The 26259-nt window shown below is 45.3% G+C and overlaps 1 protein-coding gene across 1 annotated transcript in view; it reads left to right on the top strand.

Annotated features, from left to right (window-relative positions):
• The first annotated feature begins 16927 nt into the window (after window positions 1-16927).
• The window catches only part of GLDN (gliomedin), a 47047-nt gene continuing 37715 nt past the window's right edge, over window positions 16928-26259 (top strand). The window contains exon 1 of the mRNA XM_060755280.2: window positions 16928-17429. Within this exon, the coding sequence (XP_060611263.2) occupies window positions 17067-17429 (363 nt within the window). The 5' untranslated portion in view covers window positions 16928-17066. The remainder of the gene's footprint in view (window positions 17430-26259) is intronic.

The raw sequence follows: 26259 nt of genomic DNA, 5'->3' as shown, positions 1-26259 counted from the left end.
ACAAACAATCTTAGATCTTCAACAAATCAAACAAATGCTTCTTAACTTGTCTATAATGGACAGGCAGCTTGCTTGGAGAACTATTTATTTCCTTTATGAGGAAAACCCTTTTTAACCCCTCCCTGGGCAATCTGCTTTCTAGGCTTTGCTGGTGTGGACCCTACTCCCGACTCCCGAGTAGACCTACCAGCCAAGGCTCTGAAGAATTTCAAGCTGGAGTCCTTAGGATTTTTCCCATGAAAGTTGTAGGTCTGTTTCTCTAACCCCAATGAGGGTTGTGCTGTAAAGCTGTTTCTCTTAAAAGTCTTTCTTTAGAGACTGTTCTCAAAGCTGTGAGGCTGTAAACTCCACAGCCAGAGCTTTTGGGACTGTTTCCCCCCGGATTTTTTAAGAAACGAAGCTTCTCTACAGGTAGAAAACTTTTACGTCCTGTAGCTGAGCTTCCAACTGTAAGATTGAACTAAAATGGTTCCCTTTCCCTCCTGAACCTGGAAAAAAGGGCGGAACTAAAACTTAACGATGATAGACAGATGGCTAGCCCCATGACTGCAGCCTAGCAGGAACCATCCAACTGCAAAATGCATGGCCAGAACAAGCATATGAAAACGCTCAAAGAATGAAAGGGAGTTTGGAGCTCCTGGTACAGCCGTACCAGCACATGTACTATACCATTATATTGTAATATTATTAGTAATATTACATGTAATATAAAATATATAATTATAATATCATATTATTTATTTATTTATTTGCAGTATTTATATTTTGTCCTTCTCACCCCACAGGGGAATCAGGGTAGATCACAATGCACATATACATGACAAGCATTCCATGCCATAGACACACAACATATATAGACAGACAGACAGAGGCTATTTAACTTTCCATCTTATGAGGGTATGCTTCGAATTCCGGCCACCGGGGGAGCTGTTGCTTCACCGTCAACTTGTGACATCGATGGAGTACTTTCTCATTTCTTTTGCACACTGCTGAAGATTTTTATGGCGTCGTAAATTGGTTAAATTGGCCTCCTTGCATAAACGGTACCTAAATTTCCTACTTGAAAGATGCAACTGTCTTTCGGGCTGCAAAAGTCATCAGCAAGCTAGACAAATGGTTGGGAGCTTACTCCTACCTCAGCTGGCTTCAAACCCATAATCTTTCGGTCAGTAGTGATTTTAATGCAGCTGACTCCCAACCAGCTGAGCCACACCCCGGTCCATTTTGTACACTCATATTTTATATTATATTGGGCATGAAACACAGTTTAGATTACATAAATATAATATATACTGCCCTATATCATCCATGGCTCTCCTCAAACAATGCACAGGAACTTTTGGTAGGGCTCCGTGGATGATTTAGAGCAGAGCCGGCATATGCTGCTGTGGCAGCAACATGTGAAGCTTCCCATGTTGTGCAAGAAGAAACGGGGGGAGGTCATGTGGTTGATACCTCCCCCCCCCCCATGGAATCAGCTGCCTCATGAGCCAGGTGATGAAGGGCATGAGCTGATGAGTTCCCTGTGCCCCCCAATGACAGTTGCCGGATTTGCCATGACACAGATATTGATGAAGGCATGATGGAAATACATAATACATGTATTGGAAAATATATTGGATGTAACTATATTAGAAATAAGTATTAGAAAATATATATGAAGTCACAGAGGAATATGTATGCATGAACGTCACTTCACTTGGGAAAATATGCTCTTCTTAAAAACTGCAAATTAGATGCCACAAGAGGCCAGGGTCTAGGAAAGGAATGTCTAAGGCTTCTAGCAAATATCAAGAGACCCTTTTGTACAACGCAGGGCTTATCCTAAGATTCATGATGTAGCCTTGTCATCAAGAGGCTTCTTCATACCAAGAAAGACTTGTCTCAAGATGGGTGGAAGTTCTTGCTATCAGTAGCCGGTGGTAGATACTCTGGCGCTCTGGAGTACAAGATGGTCCTTCAGTAGCAACTCTTTAGATAAAGGTGCTTAATGGAAGATTAAAGGTACTGAAATTAAAAATATGCTGTTGGAAACAATGTAAAGTGACATTTTGTGATGCACATTATGAAGCTTGTATGATGTATACATGTTATTTTAAAGGGTATATAAATCAAGGCAATTCCTTTGGTCACCACCCTGTTTCCTGGAATACCAGCAGGGTCCATATCTGGTTGGTGCCAACCGAGAATAAACCGTACTTTTGCAGATCTCAGGAACTCTCTTTTGTCTCTTTTTCTCAAACCTTCTCCCTGTCATTTCAATATGAAGAATCTGTATAGAGTTGCCCCATAGTTGCACTTCCTGATTCAAGATCTCAATCAAGGTGTCTTCAGGCAACAAAGGAGGAGGCTAGATTGCAAACTAATGACCCCATTGCTTCTTCTATTGTGCCTCCCATCTATTTGGACCTCAAGCCATGTTCTCTGACCCCAACTACTGTGGCCTTGATGAAAATCCTTCCCTAAAGCCAGCTGCTAACGTTTTCTTGACTGACACGATTGCAAGTGACACATTTGGCACCCTGTCTAAATTTGTCCCTTATTTAGGTGATGGAATAGATAGGAAAGCTCTCGTAGGGAGCATGCATACATCAGCAACTTCTGTTTGCAGATTTGTAATATGGATAATACCAAGAGCGATCCTTTCTGGGAGACAGAAAAATACGTTTTATTTTCAGCTGAGACTCTGGCATAGAATCTCATCCAAACGCAAACCAGAGTAATGATAAAGGCATTGACTTTCACCTTTTATACATCTTCAAATGCAGGCAAACAAAGAAACATGCTTCTACATATATAACATCATCAGTACGTCACCTTTTTTTAAAAAATAGTCTTTATTGTGATTTTCACTATAACAACGAAAGAGGGGGAACAATGGATGTGATAGAAAAGGTTAGAAAATTGATAGGTTGGTAGAAAGATGGGAGAGGGGGAGGGGGAAGTGGGAACGTAGGGGATTACGAAGAGGGCCAGTCCATCTACCTGTGCAAAAAAGATAAAAAGAGGAAGAGAAAAAGAAAAAGAAAAAGGAGAAGAAGAAAAGGGGTCTTTGGTGGCTTCCGTTCGGTCCGCTGAGGAAATGTCTTTAGTTTTACACATCTTCTTTTGGTCTCACATTCCTTTCTTATTTGATTAAATCCCTGATGCCTAGTATTATATATTGAGTTTGTTTTTCTTTCTCAGGTATTCTTTTAGTTGGTTCCAGTTTGTTGGTTTTTCCTTACTTTGATCCTTTAATAGATATGAGAGTCTATCCGAGTCCATAAATTCTACTACTTTCTTGAACCATTCGTCGTTAGAGGGGGTTTTGTTAGTTTTCCACTTTTTTGCAATTAATATTCTTGCAGCTGCAGATAGATAGAAAAAGATTTTTTCCTCGTAGTTCTTTAGATCGAGGTTTGTTATATTCAGTAAATAATACTCGGGTTTCAGTTTGAATTTTGTTTTAATTATATTTTGTGTATGTTTGTGAACCTGTACCCAAATCAGTACGTCACCTTAAGCATCATAGAAATATCAAATTACATCTTCTACATGCAAATGTCTTCATATTTTTTCTAAGGAACAGCTTACATCCATCAGGGGCCTACTTTTGACCTGTCAGGAGGGAGGGGGAGAAACACCTTACTTTTTACTTATATCTGTTGGTACCAGGACTATAATAATAATAATAATAATAATAATAATAATAATAATAATCTTTATTTATACCCCGCCACCATCTCCCCAACAGGGACTCGGGGCGGCTTACATGAGCCCAAGCCCAAACAACAAATTACAACAAAACAAAACCAAAAACACAAGCAACAAACAACAATATCATAATTACATAAAACATATGAATACATTAACGATATAAGATTACAATAAACACAGTCACAGTGACAATGGGTGGCCTACATGTGCAAAAAAAAAAAGATTTAAAAAACTGATTAAAAACTCAGGTGAGATAAAAGGAGAAGCAGATTATTTGCGGGGGGGCTCATTAAAATGGGGATTGTGTAATCAAGCTTTCCCACCGGGGGGGCGGGGGACGGGGACGGGGGATGGGGACGTATACTCCAATGACAAAAACGTTGAGGCTAAGCAATAATGTGAGGTTGTATACCTACTCACCAAAGGCTCAGCGGAAGAGCCAGGTTTTAAGGTTCTTTTTAAAGGTTTCTAGGGGAGGGGCTTTCCTAATCTCTCCAGGTAATGATTTCCAGAGTCGGGGGGGGGGGGGGCACAGAGGAAAAAGTTCTCTCTCTTGTGCTCACAAGGCAAGATTGTGAAACTGGCAGGGGTGAAAGAAGGGCCTCCCCAGAAGATCGGAGGGCCCGGGCTGGTTCATGGAGGGAGATACAGTCACAAAGGTAGCCCGGTCAGACCGGTGACTGACCTGGATGACCTCTGTCTTGTCCTTTCTTATCTCTCCCGATTGGAATGTTCAGCCCCCCCCCCCCCCGCCCCGCCCCTTTTGCCTGTGCCTTGGACCCAGATACTTCAGCTTCCTTTTGTCCTGTCAGCTTGGCTTTCTAATACAGAGAGAACTTGATTTTTTCTACATTTCAGTGCTTGTAATGTACATACAATGTATGTATAAATATTTATATTTCCAATATCTCCACATCCGCTGCATCTTTTCACCTGGCTCCAGATCCCTTCATATCTACTTAGGCTCAGTGGTGACCACGTTGCTTGCTTGAAGGCAAACTGTCTGCAAGTTGACCTGTGAGGATAACACAAAGAGGAAATGTGATCCCTCTGAAATCCTGGCTGAATCGGCCCTTCTGTGATGGATTTATTTGCAGCTCATGTCAAAGAGAGTTTGGGGAAATTCCTGCCCTGACTTCTCATCCCTCAAATATGACGAGCCCACAGACCTTTCAGAGGCAAATTCAGCCAAGAGGAAAACACAGAATGATGTCCAAATTCTTCTTCTTTTTGAAAATGCCCAATGACTGATTCACATCAGCTTTCATTCTTGGGATTTATGAGCATAAATAACAAAATAGGTGTAATGTGGGAAAATGAAGTCCTTTCCCAAGTTTGCAGCCTATGGGCACTCAGGTATTTAAAAAATCATGACAAGAGGAATTGGGAGGAACCTCTCCTCCTCCCATGAACTAACCACTACCCAAATAGTACATAGAAGAGACTGACAGCCGGACCAATTTCTATAATGGCAAATGCTGCTTGAAAAATGGGAATGTGCTTCCTATTAAGTATGGAAGTAAATCTTTCAAAGACCAGCGGTGCCTTCGGGCAGTGTTGACATAAGGCTTCGTACACAAATCGTTCCTTCTGAACACTGGCCCCATTCCAGTTGGGCATCCAAGGCTGCCGCATATCAAAAAGAGAGATAAACGGATGCAATTTAACAATTTATTTATTTAGGTGTGCTGCAATGCTCCACTGGGATTCCTTCCCAGGTAATCCTCAGAGCTCAGGATGCTTGTCTGTTCTTAAGGTGAAAAGCACATATCTGTGTTTTAGATGGATTAGGGATCAGCTGGTTTTCCCTGTAATAGGCAGTAAGAGCATCTAGAGCTTTGGAGAGCTTCTGTTTAACCATCTCAAAGCTCCCTGCTTGAGCGGTAATGGCACGATCATCAGCATAGATGAAAGTCTCTGTCCCTTCTGGCAGTGGCTGGTCATTTGTGTAAATGTTGAACATGGATGGAACCATCTCAAATACCTGAGAGTTTCTCTGGACAATACTCTGACCTATAAGAAGCACTGCCTGAATATCAAGCAAAAAGTGGGCACTAGACACTAGACACAATATCATATGAAAGCTGACTGGCACAACCTGGGGATCACAACCAGACACAGTTAAGACATCTGCCCTTACGCTTTGCTACTCTGTTGCTGAGTACGCATGCCCAGTGTGGAACACATCTCACCACACTAAAACAGTGGATGTAACTCTTAATGAAACATGCCGCATTATCACGAGGTGTCTGCACCCTACACCACTGGAGAAATTACACTGTTTAGCCCTTGGGGAGAGTGAAGTCCAGAATAGGGGCAGAAACCAATAAGTCATGCAAAGAATTAATGGAGTTCCACTGAGCCAAAGGATGGAATTCTGCAGAGCTGAGAACGAAGCAGGTCCTTGGTCCTTGGGGAAACTACAGCTCTCGAGAGAGAGGCAGAGACCCCAAGGTCTAGCCATTCCCGAAGTCTCGTGGGGTTCACATTGCTGTTAGTGTCTTGGCAAATTGACGAAGACTCCCCTATGGTGCAGTCTGGTACCCTTGTCCTTTGCAGAACTATAAGTTACCATCCCTTGTTGGGGAGGGGGGGGGGCATGCTCGACTTCAATACCAGTATTTTTTTTTTAAAAAACCCCTCTAAAATTAGGCAACTGAACATACTAGAGGGGTTTAGGGACTGATTCAACAGGATGGAAGTTGTAGTTCACCCTGCATCAGGACACAGCACTGTGACCCCTACCGACAATGGAACTGGACCGCATTTGGCACACAGAACCCCCATGACTAACAGAACATACTGGAGGGATTTGGGGGGAATCGGCCTTGACATTTGGGAGTTGTAGGTACCGGGATTTATATTTCACCTTCAATCTCATAGTAATCTGATCACCACCAACGATGGACCTGGACTTATCTTGGCACACAGAACCCTCATGACCAAGAAAAATCACTGGAGGGATTTTTTTTTTTGGGGGGGGGGGGGTTCACTTTGATTTATAGGAGCTGTAGTTTGCCTACATCCAGAGAGCACTGTGAACCCAAACAACGATGTATCAGTACCAAATTTAGCATGTATACCCGACATGCCCGAATTTGAATACTGGTAGGCTTTGGTGGGAACTGGTCTTGACATTTGGGAGTTGTAAATACTGGGATTTATAGTTCACCTGCAATCTAAGAGCACTTTGGACCCCACTAACAATGGATCTGGACCAAACTTGGTACACATACCCAAAATGCCCACTGAAGGGGTATGGGAGAGATTGACCTTGATTTCTGGGAGTTGTAGTTCACCTACAGCCAGAGACACTGTGGACCCCATTGGCGATGAACCTGGATCAAACTCAGCACACAGAATCCCCATGACCAACCGAATCTACTCGAGGTGTTTGGGGGAAACTGTCTTTCATTTTTGGGAGTTGTAGTTCACCTACATCCGGAGACACCAGGACTACTACCGACAATAGATCAGGACCAAACTTGGCACACAGAACCCCCATGACCACCTGGACCTACTGGAGGGATTTGAGGGGAACTGACCTTCATTTCCGGGAGTTGTAGTACACCTACAATGGGCCCACCACCAAACTTAGCACACAGAACCACCATGACCAACTGAACATACTGGAGGAGTTTGGGGGAACTCAACTTCCTTTCTGGAAGTTGTAGTACTGCCACAATCAGAGAAGCCGTGACCTTTCCCGATGATGTACCTGGATCAAACTTGGCATACAGAACCCCCATGACTAACTCAACCTACTGGAGGAGTTTGAGGGGACTAACTCACCATAGTGGGAGTTGTAGTTTACCTTGCAGCCAGAGACCATACGGAACCCCACCGATGTTGCATCTAGAGAGTAAACTTGCCCAATATGACAAACTTTACTGATGGAGTTTCAGGGGGTTATCCTGGCATGATGTGAGTTGTAGTTCACCCACAACCTATGCATTTTGAAAAATAAAAATGTGACTTTTTCAAATAACCTGGGCAACGCAGGGTATCCAAGCTAGTATAATAATAGAATATAAACTGGCAAAATCATGGTGTGCTTTGGGGAATTAAAAACAAGTATTCTCAAACTGTGCATGGTTAAATCCATGGATACAGAATGTGTGGATATGGAAGAGACTTAGTATATAAGAAAATAGTTTGTCAACTGCTTTGGGAATCTTTTTGGACAGCAGAACACTGAATGTTTGAAACAAATTCAGCATCATTGCTCCCAAAAAGGCGTTTCTGAGGCTCTCGGAGGTTGCAACATAAACACCAAAGAGAATAAATTCCATTGAAGGCAGTGGGGTTTTCTTCAAGATAAATAGGGACAGGAATGAACTGTGAATATTACCCAATTACTCACTGGTCTCTGTGGGCAGCGTCTGGGAACAGTTGCATCCTCTGCCAAGATTGTTCCGGCACTCCATCCTTCTTCCTCTTCAGAAATAACTGGATGTTGAGTCCCACTTGCAGAGAAATGAGAATGTTTCCAGATCTGTGGAAAAAAGACTAGTTAAGACTACTGGGAAATTGAGGATCAGCTCAGATGTTACTGAAAGAACATGAGAAGAAGCCTAGGGAAGGAGACAGCCAGCCCGGTTTGACCCTAAACACGTGCTTCATTCATCTTCATCCACCTGCATTTATGGGGGAGAATGAACATGTATCATGGAGTCCTGATTAGCACCAATATTACTGCCAAGAATCCCAAGCTCTGAGGATTACCTGAGAAGGAATCCCACTGGAGCATTTCAGCACACCCAAATACCTGGGAGTCACTCTGGACCGTCCTCTGACCTACAAGAAGCACTGCTTGAATATCAAGCAAAAAGTGGGCACCAGACACAATATCATACGAAAGCTGACTGGCACAACCTGGGGATCACAAGCAGACACAGTTAAGACATCTGCCCTTACTCTTTGCTAAGGGCAGAGTACGCATGCCCAGTGTGGAACACATCTCACCATGCTAAAACAGTGGATGTGGCTCTTAATGAGACATGCCGCATTATCACGGGGTGTCTGCGCCCTACACAACTGGAGAAATTACATTATTTACCCGGTATTGCACCACCTGACATCCGCCGGGGAGTAGCAACCAATAGTAAAAGGACCAAGGCAATGACATCTTCCGCCCACCACATTTGGGTATCAGCCAGCACGCCAATGACTTAAATCAAGAAATAGTTTTCTAAGATCTACAGAGACACTCACTGGAACACCTTAGCAAGTGAGAGTCCAAAAGCGGCAGGCACAAATCCAAAACCTCAATCCATGGTTGGAACCAAATGACTCCCCCCCTGGGCACACAGAAGACTGGGTGACTTGGAATGCGCTGAACAGACTGCGCTCTGGCACCACAAGATGCAGAGCCAACCTCAAGAAATGTGGCCACAAAGTGGAATCCACGGCATGCGAGTGCGGAGAAGAGCAAACCACTGGCCACCTGCTGCAATGCAACCTGAGCCCTGCCACATGCACAATGGAGGACCTTCTTGCGGCAACACCAGAGGCACTCCAAGTGGCCAGATACTGGTCAAAGGACATTTAATAGAATACCAAGTCTGCAAACTTTGTGTTTTGTTTGTAGTTGTTAGAGTGGTCCAGCATTTCTGTGTTGTCAAATAATAATATAGTGTGTCCAGATAGGTTCATCAGGTGCTCTGATTTTTTTTTTTTAGGTGATCCCTTGTAGCTCAAGGATGATGGTCTTCCAGATGTGCGTCCATAGGTGGCTGTGGAGCCCTATTCTTGATCTGCATATTCTCCAGCATTGAGGACATCTGTTTCCAGATAGAAGGGAATCCCAGTCAGGGGTGGCTTGACATACCTTACCCTTGGTACATATCTCCCTTTCGTCCTCCATTCGTGCCTCTTCAAATTCCACAGCACTGTTGCTCACAGCTGACCTCCAGCTGGAGCGCTCAAGGGCCAGGCCTTCCCAGTTCTCAGTGTCCAACATTCCGTTTTCCATTCTTGAGTTCGGAGTAGAGCAACTACTTTGGGAGATGGTGGTCGGGCATCCGGACAACGTGGCCGGCACAGCGGAGTTGATGGCGGCAGACCATCGCTTCAATGTTGGTGGTCTTTGCTTCTTCCAGCATGCTGACATTTGTCTGCTTGTTTACCCAAGAGATTTGCAGGATTTTTCGGAGGCAGCGCTGATGGAATTGTTCCAGGAGTTGCATGTGATGTCTGTAGACAGTCCACGTTTCACAGGCTTTTGTGGAGAGGTGGCTGCCAAGGTAGCGGAAATGATCAACATTTTCTAATGTTATACCATTAAGCTATATTTCTGGCATTGGAGAGGGATTGGCTGGTGACTGCTGGAAGAGGACTTGGGTTTTCTCGATGTTCAATGAGAGGCTGAGCTTTTCATATGCTTCTGCGAAGGTGTTTAGAGTGACTTGTAGGTCTTCTTCTGAATAAGCACAGACTACGTTATCATCAGCATACTGGAGTTCTATAACAGATGTTGTTTTGGCTTTCAGTCTGCTGAGGTTAAACAGCTTGCCATCTGTCTCACAGATTATTTCCACTCTGGTGGGAAGCTTCCCGTCAACAAGGTGAAGTATCATAGCCATGAAGATGGAAAATAAGGTTGGGGCAATAACACATCCCTGTTTGACACCTGATTCCACTTTAAATGGGTCACTTAGACTTAGAGGTTTGTCCTTACATTCATGTGACACACCTACACACTGCAGCTGACACACTAATACAAGTAATTACAAATCCCAAAGGTCAATGTCTATTTTCCCCAAACTCCACCAGTGTTCACATTTGGGCATATGGAGTATTCGTACCAAGTTTGGTCCAGATCCACCATTGTTTGAGTCCACAGTGCTCTCTAGATGTAGGTGAACTACAACTCCAAAACTCAAGGTCAATGTCCACCAAACTCTGCAAGTATTTTCTCTTGTTCATGGGAGTTATGTGTGCCAAATTTGGTTCAATTCCATCATTGGTGGAGTTTAGGATGCTCTTTGATTGTAGGTGAACTATAAATCCCAACAGCTACAACTCCCAAATGACAAAATCACCCACTCCCCCAAACCCACCAGTATTCAAATGTGGGCGTATTGGGAATTTGTGCCCAGTTTGGTCCAGTGAATGAAAATACATCCTGCATATCGGATATTTATGTTATGATTCATAACAATAGCAAAATTACAGTTATGAAGTTGCAACGAAAGTAATGTGATGGTTGGGGGTCACCACCACATGAGGAACTGTATTAAGGGGTCACGGCATTTGGAAGGTTGAGAACCACTGCACTAACGTGTCGCAACCCACAGTTTGGAAAGCTCTGCCCTAGAGAAATAGTTGGTCTCATCTTGTGGGGTGGAATGAGCTTTTCCTCTTGAGTGGACTACCCTGTTTTCTCTCTCTCTCCCCCCCCCCCCCCCCAGAAGTCCAGAGCAGACAGATCTTCATAGTCTGAATAGCCAACCCCTTGTAAGGGACAATAACAGTGGCCTCTTTGGGCTTCACATTTGCAAGGTGGTGGGAGGTTCTTGAACTGCGCAAGTGGAGCTATGTATGTAGGATCTCGGCCTCTGAATGTCATAGATTTCTCATGAAGAAGGGGACTGACATCTCCATTGATACGCCCAACACAAAGTGCTTGGGAGGCAATGCGTAGCAGCAGGCAGCAGGACGCCAATGGCAATTCAGAAAGTCACGGGTTGGGTGAAGTAATGTAATAGCCCTTGCCAATATTGCATGCTCCAAGTCTGTTGCTCTTATTCTGAACTTTTGACCAATCGCTTTGATCCCTTGCTTTGCATCATAGACGTCTTTATTCTAACCGGCTGCTTTTGTTCTGTTTGATTCATTCATTTGACTCGTGTCCCTTGAGTCGGCTTGATTGCTCCTTCCGGGTCACCTTTCCTGCCTGATTCATCTTGCATTTTACAAATACCAGATTCTTCCTTCAGTCGCCGGCAAGCCAGTCTCTCCCCCTCTCTTTCAGACTTCTCTTCATCACACCCCGGTTCTTTGTATCTTCCTGGCATTGAGTCATCATTCCTCGTAGAGCTAGAAACAGATCCAAGGATCCCACAGGCTTTTGTATGTTTCCATCAAGGAGAGAGGAACAATGATGTTTATTTCTTCCTATCCCGCATGCTTAAATCGAGGTAGTAAAGGTAAAGGTTTAAGTCCAGTCGTGTCCAACTCTGGAGGTTGGTGCTCATCTCCTTTTCTGGTTGCTTCTGGAGTACCACCTCACCTGCCTCATAGGAAACCTGCTACAAAACAGGAGCTTTTTTGTTGAGTTCCAGGGCCAGAGAAGCAGATGGCGGAAACAGAAGAACAGTCTGCCTCAGGGGAGCGTGTTTGCTCCATCCGTGTTCAACATTTACACAAATGACCAGCCACTGCCAGAAGGGATGGAGAGCTTCATCTATGCTGATGATCGTGCCATTACTGCTCAAGCAGGGAGCTTTGAGATGGTTGAACAGAAGCTCCCCGAAGCTCTAGGTGCTCTTACTGCCCAATACAGGGAAAACCAGCTGATCCCTAATCTATCTAAAACACAGACATGTGCCTTTCACGTTAAGAACAGACAAGCATCCCGAGCTCTGAGAAATTACACTGCTTAGCCGGTATTGCACCACCTGACATCTGCCGGGAAGTGGCAGCCAATAGGGCTGGGCGGTTTCGTTTCGTTAATTCGTAATTCGTTAATAATTTGTTAATTTTTTCAATTACAAAACGATAACGAACCATTCTGGAGCAATTATTAAAAAAAACGAATTTTCAAAAACGTTTTGTAAATGCTTCGTATTTCGATATTGTATTCGTTTCGTTATTGTTTTGAGGTCGTTTCGTTATTATTTCCGCATGTCTGGGCCAGTTTTATGGTTTAATTAGTGAAAAAAAATTATAATATCACACCAACAGTCAACAACAGAGGGAGAGGGAAGCTTCAGAAGGTTTTGGAGGTTTTTTAGCGTATTTCGCGGTCGCGTCCGCCATTAACGAATCGATTCGTTATTGTTTCGGAAATCGATTCGTTAATTTTTTTACCATTTACGAAATTTCGTAAATATCAAACTTTTAAAAAGGAAAATTTTGTAATTATTTTAAATATCGAAACAAAAAAAACCCCCAAATACAAATCGATTTTAGAAACAAATTTTTCCGTTGTTACCCAGGCCTAGCAGCCAATAGTGAAAGGACCAAGGCAGAGACATCTCCAGCTCATCCCTTGTTTGGATATCAGCCAGCACGTCAACGACTTAAATCAAGAAATAGTTTTCTAAGATCTACAGAGATACTCGATGGAACACCCCAGCAAGAGAGAGTCCAAAAGTGGGAGGCTCAAACCCAGAACCTCAAACAATGCCTGATACCAAATGAGGGACTCCCCCCTGGGCACACAGAAAACTGGGCGACTTGGAAGGCGCTGAACAGACTGCGCTCTGGCACCACGAGATGCAGGGCCAACCTCAAGAAATGGGGCCACAAAGTGGAATCCACGACATGCGAGTGCGGAGAAGAGCAAATCACTGACCACCTGCTGCAATGCACCCTGAGCCCTGCCACATGCACAATGGAGGACCTTCTTGCGGCAACACCAGAAGCACTCCAACTGGCCAGATACTGGTCAAAGGACATTTAATCAACTACCAAGCTTGCAAACTCTGTGTCTTTGGTATGTTTGTTTGTTTGTTCTGTCAAAAATGTAATACAACTGTTCGGTTACCTGATACGATAAATAAATAAATCTCAATTTCTAAGCTGAAGAGCCGGCGTTGTCCGTAGACACCTCCAAGGTCTTGTGGCCAGCATGACTGCATGAAGCGCTGTTATCTTCCTGCCGGATGATGATCCAACCCTGGACTTTTCGGGATCAATATCACCAGAACTGTAGTGGAATCAGGGCTTTCCAGGGGTGCATCTACCGAGTCGTATTAACTCAGTTTGGCACATTCACACTGGCTTGGTTTGTCATGAATAACTTTTCAATAACTTTAAAGCATAGGTTTAAAAAAAGGTAAAGGTTTTCCCCTGACATTAAGTCCAGTCGTGTCCGACTCTGGGGTGTGGTGCTCATCTCCATTTCTAAGCCAAATAGCCAGCGTTGACTGTAGACATCTCCAAGGTCATGTGGCTGGCATGACTGCATGGAGTACCATTACCTTCCCGTCGGAGTGGTACCTATTGATCTACTCACATTTGTTTGTTTTTAAACTGCTAGGTTGACAGAAGCTGGGGCTGACAGTGGAAGCTCACGCCGCTCCTCGGATTTGGACCTGTGACCTTTCGGTCAACAAGCTTAGCAGCTCAGTGGTTTAACCCACTGCACTACCGGGGGCATAGGTTCTTTTTATTGCCCTTTCCAGTGTGAGAGGGTCTCCCAATTTTATTATTATTATTATTATTATTATTATTATTATTATTATTATGGAGTTGTAGTTACTGGGATTTATAGTTCACCTACAATCAAAGAGCATTCTGAACTCCACCGATGATAGAATTGAACCAAATATGGCACACAGGACTCCCATGACCAACATGGGAGGGTTTGGTGGGCATTGACTTGGAGTTGGGGAGTTGTAGTTCTGGACCAAACTTTGCACAAATATTCCATATGCCCAAATATGAACACAGATGGAGTTTGGGGGGGAAATAGACCCTAACATTTGGGAGTTGTAGTTACTGGGATTTATAGTTCAGCTACAATCAAAGAGCATTCTGAACTCCACCAATGATGGAATTGAACCAAACTTGGCACACAGGACTCCTATGACCAACATAAAACACTAGAAGGGTTTGGTGGGCATTGACCTTGACTTTTGGAGTTGTAGTTCACCTACATCCAGAGAGCACTGTGGACTCAAACAATGATGGATCTGGACCAAACTTGGCACGAATATTCCATATACCCAAATATGAACACAGATAGAGTTTGGGGAAAATAGACCCTGACATTTGGGAGTTGTAGTTACTGGGATTTATAGTTCACCTACCATCAAAGTCATTCTGAATCCCACCAATGACATAATTGGGGCAAACTCCCCACACAGAACCCCACTCCGCCATGCAGGAATGCACAACCAAAGCACTCTCGACAGATGATCATACACCTCGATGGCCATCTAGACTTTGTCAGGCCCCCAAGCAGTGACATATTCTACTTTGAGCATCAAATGTTTAGAAGGAATTGTTGAAGGCTTTCATGGCTGGAATCACTAGGTTCTTGGGGTTTTTTCGGGCTATAGGGCCATGTTCTAGAGGCATTTCTCCTGACGTTTCGCCTGCATCTATGGCAAGCATCCTCAGATGCAATTTGAATCTATCACGTCAAGAGGAGTCGAAAACAAGCAGAGTTGGCTCTATGGGGACCATTTTCCTCTTCCTTTCACACCTCTATTGAATCTGAGGGAAATAACGACACATTTCTCAAAGCCCAACTTTCCAGCAAAATTGCACAGATGGAGAACCGAGGGAGATGTCCCTCCTGCTAGGCTCCAAATGTCAATTTGAAATGAAGCTACGTATATCGTGCTATCCTATACAGCACCTATTGCAAAGGAAGGCCCACTGAGTTCGTTGGGGCTCCCTCCCAGGCATCTGGGCGTAGGACTGGAGGGGAAATCGAGCACTCTGCTAGGAAGCGGAGAATGCAAAATTCCCCTTTTTTGGAAAAGAAAGGATCGAGTATATCTATAGTTTCAGGAACAATCATTCCATTCCAGGAGAGGTACGTATATCCCCATAAGTAGTGCTGGATGCTGGATGGAGGATTTGGGGAAGGTGTTGTCATTGTATAAAGCATTGCTTGCTGGGGGATACTGGGAGATGTCTTTTCCCCCAACAACACTGACTGGGGGATACTGGGTGACATCCTTCTGCAAAACAATGGTGACTCTGGGATACTGGGAAATGTCACACCCCCCCCCCCAAAAAAAAACAAAAAACAAAAAACACACAGCAACAATGGTGACTGGGGGATATTGGGAGATTTCCTTCCCCAAAACAATACTGACTGGGGGATACTGGGAGATGTCCTTTTCCCAAAACAATGCTGATTGGGAGATATTGGGAGATGTCCTTTTCCAAAACAATACTGACTGCGGGATACTGGTAGATGTCATTTCCCAAAACAATGCTGACTGGGGGATACTGGGAGATGTCCTTTCCCCAAAACAATGTTGACTGGGGGATACTGGGAGATGTTCTTTCCCCAAAACAATGTTGACTGGGGGATACTGGGAGATGTCCTTTCCCCAAAACAATGTTGACTGGGGGATACTGGGAGATGTCCTTTCCCCAAAACAATACTGACTAGGGGATACTGGGAGATGTCCTTTCCTCAAAACAATGCTGACTGGGGGATACTGGGAGATTTCCTTTCCCCAAAACAATGCTGACTGGGGGATACTGGGAGATGTCCTTCCCCAAAACAACCCTGACTGGGGGATACTGGGAGATGTCATTCCCGAAAACAATGCTGACTGGGCAGGCATGTAGCCGGGGGGGGGGGGGGGCTTGAGGGGTTCAGCCCCCCCCCCCGAAATTCTCATGGTGTTTCGCGAAAAGGCCTTACTGGTGCATTATTTAAACTGTTATGTTTATTCATATCATGATCTGATCACCATACACAATGTATCCCATATGCATGGGGGTATTGGGGTAATGATACAAAAGGTTTGCTAGGCTAGACCCTCTTTCACTCAGACTCAGCCCCCCCCCCTGAAACCCCCCTGAAAAAAACTCAGCCCCCCCCCCCCGAATTGAAATCCTGGCTACGGGCCTGTGACTGGGGGATACTGGGAGATGTCCTTCCCCAAAACAACCCTAACTGGGGGATACTGGGAGATGTCCTTCCCTAAAGCAACCCTGACTGGGGGATACTAGGAGATGTCATTCCCCAAAACAATGCTGACTGGGGGATACTGGGTGACATCCTTCTCTGAAACAATGCTGACTCTGAGATACGAGGGGGGGGGGGTGTCTTTTCCCCCAAAACACTGCTGACTGGGGGATACTGGGAGGTGTCCTTCCCCAAAACAACCCTGACTGGGGGATACTGGGAGATCTCCTTTCCCCAAAATGTCCTTGGAATTGTTTGGTGCCTACAGACATCCTTTGTCTACTGGGGATACTGGGAGGTGTCCTTCCCATAAAAGAGTGCTGACTGGGGAATACTGGGGGTGTCATTTCCCAGCAGATGCTTCCCAGATTCCCTCTTGGGCCCCTTCCTCCCTCCCTGCCCCTCCCTTGCTCTCCTCCTCCTCCTCTTCCATTCTTCCCGACTTTGGTCGGGGCCAGCTCTTCCTCCTCCTCGGGGCCAGAAGAGCCTTGGCGTCGGTCCTGAGAGCGGCGAGGGCTCGGTGGGCTCCTTTGGGGGGGCCATGCGGGCTCCGAGGGGCGAGGGCCAGGCCTTGAGGTGGGTCCTGGGCGCCGTGGGGCTCCTCGCCGCCCTCAGCGCCGCCGGCACCTTCTTCTTGCTCTGCCAGTGGAGAGAGATGCAAGGGGCGCTGCGGGCGCTGCAGGAGGAGAAGCAGGAGATGCAGCTCCTCAGGTCTCCTCCAAGGAGCGAGGAAGAGCAGGGAGGCCTCCAGCGCCCCTCCCCCGGACCCTGGGGAGAGCACCAGGATGAGGACCCCTCCCTCGGCAGGAACAAGAGGAGCCACCGCCAGAGGGGTCTTTCCAAGGGCCACATCCGTGCCGAGAGCGATGAGATGCTCATGATGATGACCTACTCCATGGTACCGGTAGGTCTCAGGACAGAACTCTCCAACCAATGAACTAACCAACCAACCAGGCACCTCTTCAACTCTATTCAACTTGATATGCTGTCCTGCCCATTGGGTCTCCTTCAGCTTGTTCACATGGGATTTGGGATGCTCCAACTCCAGGGTCCCCAAGTTTTGGTCCTTCAAGTGATGGGGACTTCGACTCCCAGAAGCCCTAGCCAAGCTGGTCCAATGGCCAGGAATTCTGGAAGCTGAAGTTGCAAACACCTGGAGGGCCAAGGAGAAAAAAGAAATAATCAATCAACCAACCAACTAGGCATTGATTTGTAGAAAGAGCTTGTGTGTCTTCAAGTCTCCCAACCAACTAGGCATTGATTTGTAGAATGAGCTTCTCCTTGTGTGTCTTCAAGTCTACCAACCAACTAGGCATTGATTTGGAGAATGAGCTTCTCCTTGTGTGTCTTCAAGTCTACCAAACAACTAGGTATTGATTTGTAGAATGAGCTTCTCCTTGTGTCTTCAAGTCTACCAACCAACTAGGTATTGATTTGTAGAATGAGCTTCTCCTTGTGTGTCTTCAAGTCTACCAACCAACTAGGTATTGATTTGTAGAATGAGCTTCTCCTTGTGTGTCTTCAAGTCTACAACCAACTAAGCATTGATTTGTAGAATGAGCTTCTCCTTGTGTGTCTTCAAGTCTACCAACCAACTAGGCATTGATTTGGAGAATGAGCTTCTCCTTGTGTGTCTTCAAGTCTACCAACCAACTAGGTATTGATTTGTAGAATGAGCTTCTCCTTGTGTGTCTTCAAGTCTACCAACCAACTAGGTATTGATTTGTAGAATGAGCTTCTCCTTGTGTGTCTTCAAGTCTACCAACCAACTAGGCATAGATTTGTAGAATGAGCTTCTCCTTGTGTGTCTTCAAGTCTACAACCAACTAAGCATTGATTTGCAGAATGAGCTCCTCCTTGTGTGTCTTCAAGTCTACCAACCAACTAGGTATTGATTTGTAGAATGAGCTTCTCCTTGTGTCTTCAAGTCTACCAACCAACTAGGTATTGATTTGTAGAATGAGCTTCTCCTTGTGTGTCTTCAAGTCTACCAACCAACTAGGCATAGATTTGTAGAATGAGCTTCTCCTTGTGTGTCTTCAAGTCTACAACCAACTAAGCATTGATTTGCAGAATGAGCTCCTCCTTGTGTGTCTTCAAGTCTACCAACCAACTAGGTATTGATTTGTAGAATGAGCTTCTCCTTGTGTGTCTTCAAGTCTACCAACCAACTAGGCATTGATTTGTAGAATGAGCTTCTCCTTGTGTGTCTTCAAGTCTACCAACAAACTAAGCATTGATTTGCAGAATGAGCTTCTCCTTGTGTGTCTTCAAGTCTACCAACCAACTAGGCATTGATTTGCAGAATGAGCTCCTCCTTGTGTGTCTTCAAGTCTACCAACCAACTAGGTATTGATTTGTAGAAACAGCTTCTCCTTGTGTGTCTTCAAATCTACAACCAACTAGGCATTGCTTTGTAGAATGAGCTTCTCCTTGTGTGTCTTCAAGTCTACCAACCAACTAGGTATTGATTTGTAGAATGAGCTTCTCCTTGTGTGTCTTCAAGTCTACCAACCAACTAGGCATTGATTTGGAGAATGAGCTTCTCCTTGTGTGTCTTCAAGTCTACCAACCAACTAGGTATTGATTTGTAGAATGAGCTTCTCCTTGTGTGTCTTCAAGTCTACCAACCAACTAGGCATTGCTTTGTAGAATGAGCTTCTCCTTGTGTGTCTTCAAGTCTACCAACCAACTAGGCATTGATTTGGAGAATGAGCTTCTGCTTCTGTGTCTTCAAGTCTACTCCATGTCTATGATCCCCAAGCTTTTATCTTCTAGGTTTTTGGGACTCTGACACCCAGAAGCCCAAGTCAGGCTGTCCAATGCTCAGGAATTCTGGGAGCCGAAGTCCCAAAACACATGGAGGGTCAAGGGGAGAAACCAAATAATCAACCAACCAACTAGGCATTGATTTGTAGAATGAGCTTCTCCTCGTGTGTCTTCAAGTCTACTTCACTTGATGTCATGTCCTTTCCATTAGGTCTTCTTCAGCTTGCTTGCATGAGATTTGTGATGCTCCAAGTAAACGGTCCCCAAGCTTTGCTTCTCCAGCTCTCAGAATTCCTAACTAAGCTTGCCCAATGGTCAAGAATTCTGGAAGCCAAAGTTCCAAAAACTTGGAAGGTCAAGGGGAAAAACAACCAAACAAACAACTAGCCATTGATTCGTAGAATGAGCTTGTGTGTCTTCAAGTCTACCAACCAATTAGGCATTGATTTGTAGAATGAGCTTCTCCTTGTGTGTCTTCAAGTCTATTCCATGTCTATGATCCCCAAGTTTTATCTTCTAGGTTTTTGGGACTCTGACACTCAGAAGCCCAAGTCATGTTGTCCAATGCTCAGGAATTCTGGGAGCTGAAATCCCCAAACACATGGAGGGTCAAGAGGAAAAACCAAATAATCAACCAACCAACTAGGCATTGATTTGTAGAATGAGCTTCTCCTTGTGTGTCTTCAAGTCTGCTTCACTTTATGTCATGTCCTTCCCGTTAGGTCTTCTTCAGCTTGTTTGCATGAGATTTGGGATGCTCCAGGTTGATGATCCCCAAGCTTTGGTTCTCCAGCTCTCAGAAGCCCTAGCTAAGCTTGCCCAATGGTCAGGAATTCTGGAAGCCAACGTTCCAAAAACCTGGAAGGTCAAGAGGAAAAACAACCAACCAAACAATTAGCCATTGATTTGTAGAATGAGCTTGTGTGTCTTCAAGTCTACCAACCAACTAGGCATTGATTTGTAGAATGAGTTTCTCCTTGTGTGTCTTCAAGTCTACTCCACTTGATACACTTGTCTTCTTCAGCTTGTTTGCATGAGATTTGGGATGATCCAAGTCCAGGGTCCCCAAGTTTTGGCCCTTCAAGTGATGGGGACTCTGAATCCCAGAAGACCTACCCAAGCTTGTCCAATGTAGCTGATTTAAACACCCAAGGAAAAGCCCACCCTAGAAGTCCCAAACACCTGGAAAGTCAAGGGGAAAAGCTAACTAACAAACCAACCAGGCATCAACTTGTGTGTCTTCAAGTCTACTCTACCTTATATGATGGGTTTTCTTCAGCTTGTTTGCATGAGATTTGGGATGGTCCAAGTCCAGGATCCTCAAGTTTTGGTCCAAGTGTTGGGGACTCTGACTCCTAGAAGCCCTAGCCAAGCTTGTCCAAGGATCAGGAATTATGGGAGCTGAAGTCCCAAATACCTGGAGGGTCAACCAATGTCCTTCCCAATGGATCTTCTTCAGCGTGTTCGCATGAGATATGTGATACTTCAGGTCCAGGGTTCACAAGCTTTTGTCCTTCACGTGTTGGGGTAGTCCGACTCCCAGAAGCCTTAGCCAAGCTTGTCCAAGAGTCAGGAATTCTGGGAGCTGAAGTCTCAAATACCTGGAGGGTCAAGGGGAAAAACCAACTAATCAACCAATGTCCTTCTCAATGGATCACCTTCAACTTGTTTGCATGAGATTTGCGATGCTCCAGGTCCTGAGTCCCCAAGCTTTTGCCCTTTAAGTGTTGGGGACTCCGACTCCCAGAAGCCTTAGCCAAGCCTTGTCCAAGGGTCAGGAATTCTGGGAGCTGAAGTCCCAAACACCTGGAGGGTCAAGGGGGAAAACCAACCAACCAACCAACCAACCAATGTCCTTCCCAATGGGTCTTTTTCAGCTTGTTTGTCTAAGATTTGCAATGCTCCAGGTCCAAGTGCTGGAGACTTCAGCTCCCACAAACACCAGCTAAACTTGTCCAATGCTCAGGAATTCTGGGAGTTGAAGTTCCAAACACCTGGAGGGTCAAGGAGAAAAATTAACCAACCAACCAACCAATGTTCTTCCCAATGGGTCTTCTTCAGCTTGTTCACTTGAGATTTGCAATGCTCCAGGTCCAGGGTCCCCAAGCTTTTGTCTTCCAAGTGGTCCAGGGGCCCCAAGCTTTTGTCCTTCTCCTTGTGTGTCTTTATGGTGAGTCTTATTCAGCTCCTTGGCATGAGATTTAGGATACACCATGTCTATGAGCCCCAAGCTTTTATCTTCTAGGTTTTTGGGACTCTGACACCCAGAAGCTCAAGTCAGGCCGTCCAATGCTCAGGAATTCTGAGAGCTGAAGTCCCAAAACACCTGGAGGGTCAAGGGGAAAACCAAATAATCAAATAATAGGCATTGATTTGTAGAATGAGGTTGTGTGTCTTCAAGTCTCCCAACCAACTAGGCATTGATTTGTAGAATGAACTTCTCCTTGTGTATCTTCAAGTCTATTTCACTTGATATCATGTCTTTCCCATTAGGTCTCCTTCAGCTTGTTTGCATGAGATTTGCAGTGCTCTGTGTGTACATGATCCTGAAGCTTTTGTCTTCTAGGTGTTTGGGACACTAATTCCCAGAAGCTTTAGCCAGCCTGTCCAATGGTTAAGCATTTTGGGATCTGAAGTTCCAAACATCTGGAGAGTCTCCACTGCTTTGTATGGTGTCCTTCCCATTGTGTCTTCTTCAGCTTGTTCACATGGGATTTGGGATGCTCCATGTACATGGCTCCCAAGATTTGGTCCTTTAGGTGTTTGGAACTCTGACTCCCAGAAGCCATAGCCAGCTTGTTCAGGAATTCTGGGTGCTGAAATTCCAAATACCTGGAGGGTCAAGGGGAAAATCAGTCAACCAACAATTTCTCTTTATAGAGTGGGCTTTTCCTTGTGTGTTTTCAAATCTCCACCACTTTGTTTGCATGAGATTTGGGATGCTCCAGGTCCATGGTTCTCAAGCTATGGTCCTCCAGCTCCCGGAAGCCTTAGCCAAGCTTGCCCAATGGTCAGGAATTCTGGAAGATGAAGTTCCAAAAACCTGGAGGGTCAAGGGGAAAAACCAATCAATCAATCAACCAACTAGGCATTGATTTGTAGAATCAGATTCTTCTTGTGTGTCTTCAAGTCCACTTCACTTGATATATTGTCCTTCCTATTGGTTCTTGTTCAGTTTGTTCACCTGAAATTTGCGATGCTCCAAATCCATTGACTCTAAGCTTTTGTCCTCCAAGTCTTTGGGCCTCCAACTCCCAGAAACTTTAGCCATCTTGCCCAATGGTCAGGAATTCTGGGAGCCAAAGTCCAAAACACCTGGAGAGTCAAGGGGGAAAAGCAAACAATCAAATAACCAACCAACCAATCAGGCATCAATTTGTACAACGAGCTTCTCCTTGTGTGTCTTCAAGTCTACTCTACCTTATACTGTATGATGTGTTTTCTTCAGCTTGTTTGCATGAGATTTTGGATGCTCTAGTCCTTGGTCCCGAAGGTTTCATCCTCCTGGTGTTCGGCATTCCGACACCCAGAAGCCCTGGCCAAGCTTGTCCAATGGTCAGGAATTCTGGGAGCTAAAGTCCAAAACACCTGAAGGCTGAAGGGGGTGGGGTGGGGGAGATAGCCAACCAGGCATTGATTTGTAGAATGAGGTTCTCCTTGTGTGTCTTACAGTCTCCTCCATCTCATATGATGTCCTTCCAATTGAGTTTTCTTGAAAAGGCTTGTTCTCATGAGATTTGGAATGCTCCAGGTCCACGGTTCTCAATGTTTCATCCCCCAAGAGTTTGGGATGCTAACTCCCAGAAGCCCTGGCCAAGCTTGTCCAATGGTCAGGAATTCTGGGAGCTGAAGTCCAAAACACCTGGAGGGTGAAGGGGTGAAAAGCAGCCAAACAATCAACCAGGATTGGATTGTAGAATGAGCTTCTCCTCATGTGTCTTCAAGTCTACTCGACCTTATATGGTGGCTTTTCTTCAGCTTTTTTTTTTTGCATGAGATTTAGGATGCTCCAGGTCCATGGTTTCCAAGCTTTCATCCCCCAGGTGTTTGGAATTCCAACTCCCAAAAGCTTTAGCCAGCTTGGCCAATGGTTAGGAATTCTGGAAGCTAAAGTGCCAAACACCTAAAGGGTCAAAGGGAAAAAGCAAGCAACCAAACAACTAACCGACCAGCCAGGTCTCCATTGTAGAATGAGTTTTAAGTCTACTCCACCTTATATGGTCTGCTTCCTACTGGGTTTTGTTCAGCTTGTTCACATGAGATTTGCAATGCTCTCGATCTATGGCCAAAGCTTCTGAAAGACCAACTGCTAGGGAAATGCCACAGAAAAGTGCAACTCTCAGAATGTCATCGAAAAAGTCGCAACTCCTTCCCAGATTTCCCAAGCTCTATAGTGGAGGGGAGAGAAATGGTGCCAACTGGGTGTTGTGAACTGGCAAAGAGAATTTGGGGGAAACCAACCAACCTGATCTCAACTGAATCGACCTAAGAGTTGGAGGGTGTGGCATTTTGGGGTTATAACTCCAAGATGTCCCATTCTTGAGGTAGTTCTGGAATGCTACTTGCCAAGCTCTGGAATTGATGTTGGTGGTGGATGGTGTTCTGCTCTAGAGGAGCGGGTCAGAGGGCAGACAAACAACCAAACAACACCTGATTTCGCTTGGACATGGATGCTCCCTGGACCATAATTGTCTTAGGAGCTGAAAGGTGTGACATTTTGGGACTCCATCCTCCAGGATCCCCCTTCTTGTGGAGTTCTGGCGTCTGTAATTCAAGCAAACCCCTTCATCATTTCTGTCTCAAGTTCTTGAACTAAACAGTGCCCATAAGGGGGGTTCTGTTCTCCATAAGAGGGTCAGCGGCAAAACTACCAACTAACCAACCAGGTGTGGATTGGATCCAGAATAGGCCTAGGAGCTCAAGCATATTGTGCTTCAGTCTGAAGGAGTTGTGGGATCTGTAGTCCAAAAAGTTACAACTCAAGGTCCCTATGTTCTAGAATGGAGACAGAAATGACAGGAATTAGATGGCAAAAGACTTGGCAACAGTCTCTCCCAACTTGTGTTCTCCAGAGTGATAGATTACAGCTCACATCAACCCCAGAAGGGATGGGAATGCCCCACCTTGTGGACAGGCAGGGGATCTTCTGAATTACATTACTACTACCTCTACCATCTCACAGTTATCCCTGCCAAATTTGAAAATGTCAGGGCTATGTATGATGGCACCTACAGTACAACTGGCCCTCCATATTTGTAGATTTAACTTTTGTGGATATTATTAGTCATGGATTTTATTAATATATGATCCCTAGCAGGCCCGTAGCCAGGATTTCGTTTCGGGGGGGGGGGGGGGGGGGGGGGGGGGGGGGGGGAGGGGGCTGAATTTTTTTTCAGGGGGGGTTTCGGGGGGGGGGGCTGAGTTTCGGGGGGGGGGGGTTGAGTCTGAGTGAAAGAGGGTCTAGCCTAGCAAACCTTTTGTATCATTACCCCAATACCCCCATTCATATGGGATATATTGAGTATGGTGATCAGATCATGATATGAATAAACATAACAGTTTAAATAATGCACCAGTAAGGCCTTTTCGCGAACCACCATGAAAATTTCGGGGGTGGGGGGGGCTGAAGCCCCCCGAGCCCCCCCCCCTGGCTACATGCCTGATCCCTAGCAATCTTTACATTCTCCAGTGTGACTCTATAGCAGGTATGGGTAAACTCAAGGCCAGTGCCCGGATACGGCCCCTTGGGCTCTTTTCTCTCTCATCATCGTATCCTTCCTTCCTTCTCTTGTTCATTCCTCCTTCCATCCTTCTTTCTCTTTCCCTTCCATCCTTTCGTCCTTCCTTCCCTATTTCCCTCTTTCCCCTTCCTTCCTTCCTTCCTTCCTTCCTTCCTTCCTTCCTTCCTTCCTTCCTTCCTTCCTTCCTTCCTTCCCAAAGTTTACCCATGCCTGCTCTTTTGTCTTTCCTTCCTTCTCTCTTTCCTCCTACCCCTCCCTCTTTTTTCCTCCCTCAATTCCCTTCCTCTCTTTTGTCCCTCCCTCCCTCCCTCCCTTCTCTCTTTCCTCCTATTCTTCCGCCCTTCCCTACCACCCTTCCCTTCTTCCCTCACTTTTGACTTTCCTTCCTTCTTTCTTTCTTTCCGCCATTCCTTTCCACTCTTTTGTCCTTCCTTCCTTCCGTCCTTCCTTCCGTCCTTCCTTCCGTCCTTCCTTCTTTCTCTTTCTCCTTCCATCCTTTCATTCCTCCCTTTCATCCTTTCTTCTCTTTTTCCTTCTTCCTTCTTTTCTTCCAATCTTCCACTCTTTTGTCCTTCCTTCCTTCCTTCCTTCCTTCCTTCCTTCCTTCCTTCCTTCCTTCCTTCCTTCCTTCCTTCCTTCCCTCTCTCCCTCTTTCTCCTTCCATCCTTTCATTCCTCCCTTTCATCCTTCCTTCTCTTTCTCCTTCCATCCTTTCATTCCTCCCTTTCATCCTTTCTTCTCTTTTTCTTTCTTCCCTTCCTTCTTTTCTTCCAACCTTCCACTCTTTTGTCCTTCCTTCCTTCCTTCCTTCCTTCCTTCCTTCCTTCCTACCTACCTTCCTTCCTACCTACCTTCCTTCCCTCTCTCTTTCTCTTTCCATCCTTCTCTTCCACCCTTTTGTCCTTCTTTCCCTCCCTCCCTTTTCCTTCCTTCCTACCTACCTTCCTTCCCTCTCTCTCTCTTTCTCTTTCCATCCTTCTCTTCCACCCTTTTGTCCTTCTTTCCCTCCCTCCCTTTTCCTTCCTTCCCCCTCTCCCTCTTTCTTCTTCCATCCTTCCCTTCCTCTTTCCTCCTTTCCTCCTCCTGTCTTTCCATCCTCTTTCTCTACCTTCTTAGCATAAGGCCCCCAAGTAAGAAAGTTTGCCTATGCCTCTAGCAGACCTAGAGTTTCCTAGAAAGGTGTTCCTTTGTGCTAAAAACAATGTTTTTAATTAATATTTTCCC

The sequence above is a fragment of the Anolis sagrei genome, chromosome 9 (genome assembly GCF_037176765.1).
Source record: "Anolis sagrei isolate rAnoSag1 chromosome 9, rAnoSag1.mat, whole genome shotgun sequence".
Taxonomy (NCBI): Eukaryota; Metazoa; Chordata; class Lepidosauria; order Squamata; family Dactyloidae; genus Anolis; species Anolis sagrei.
Note: the sequence above shows the minus strand (reverse complement) of the source record. Positions and strands in the feature narration are given on the sequence as shown.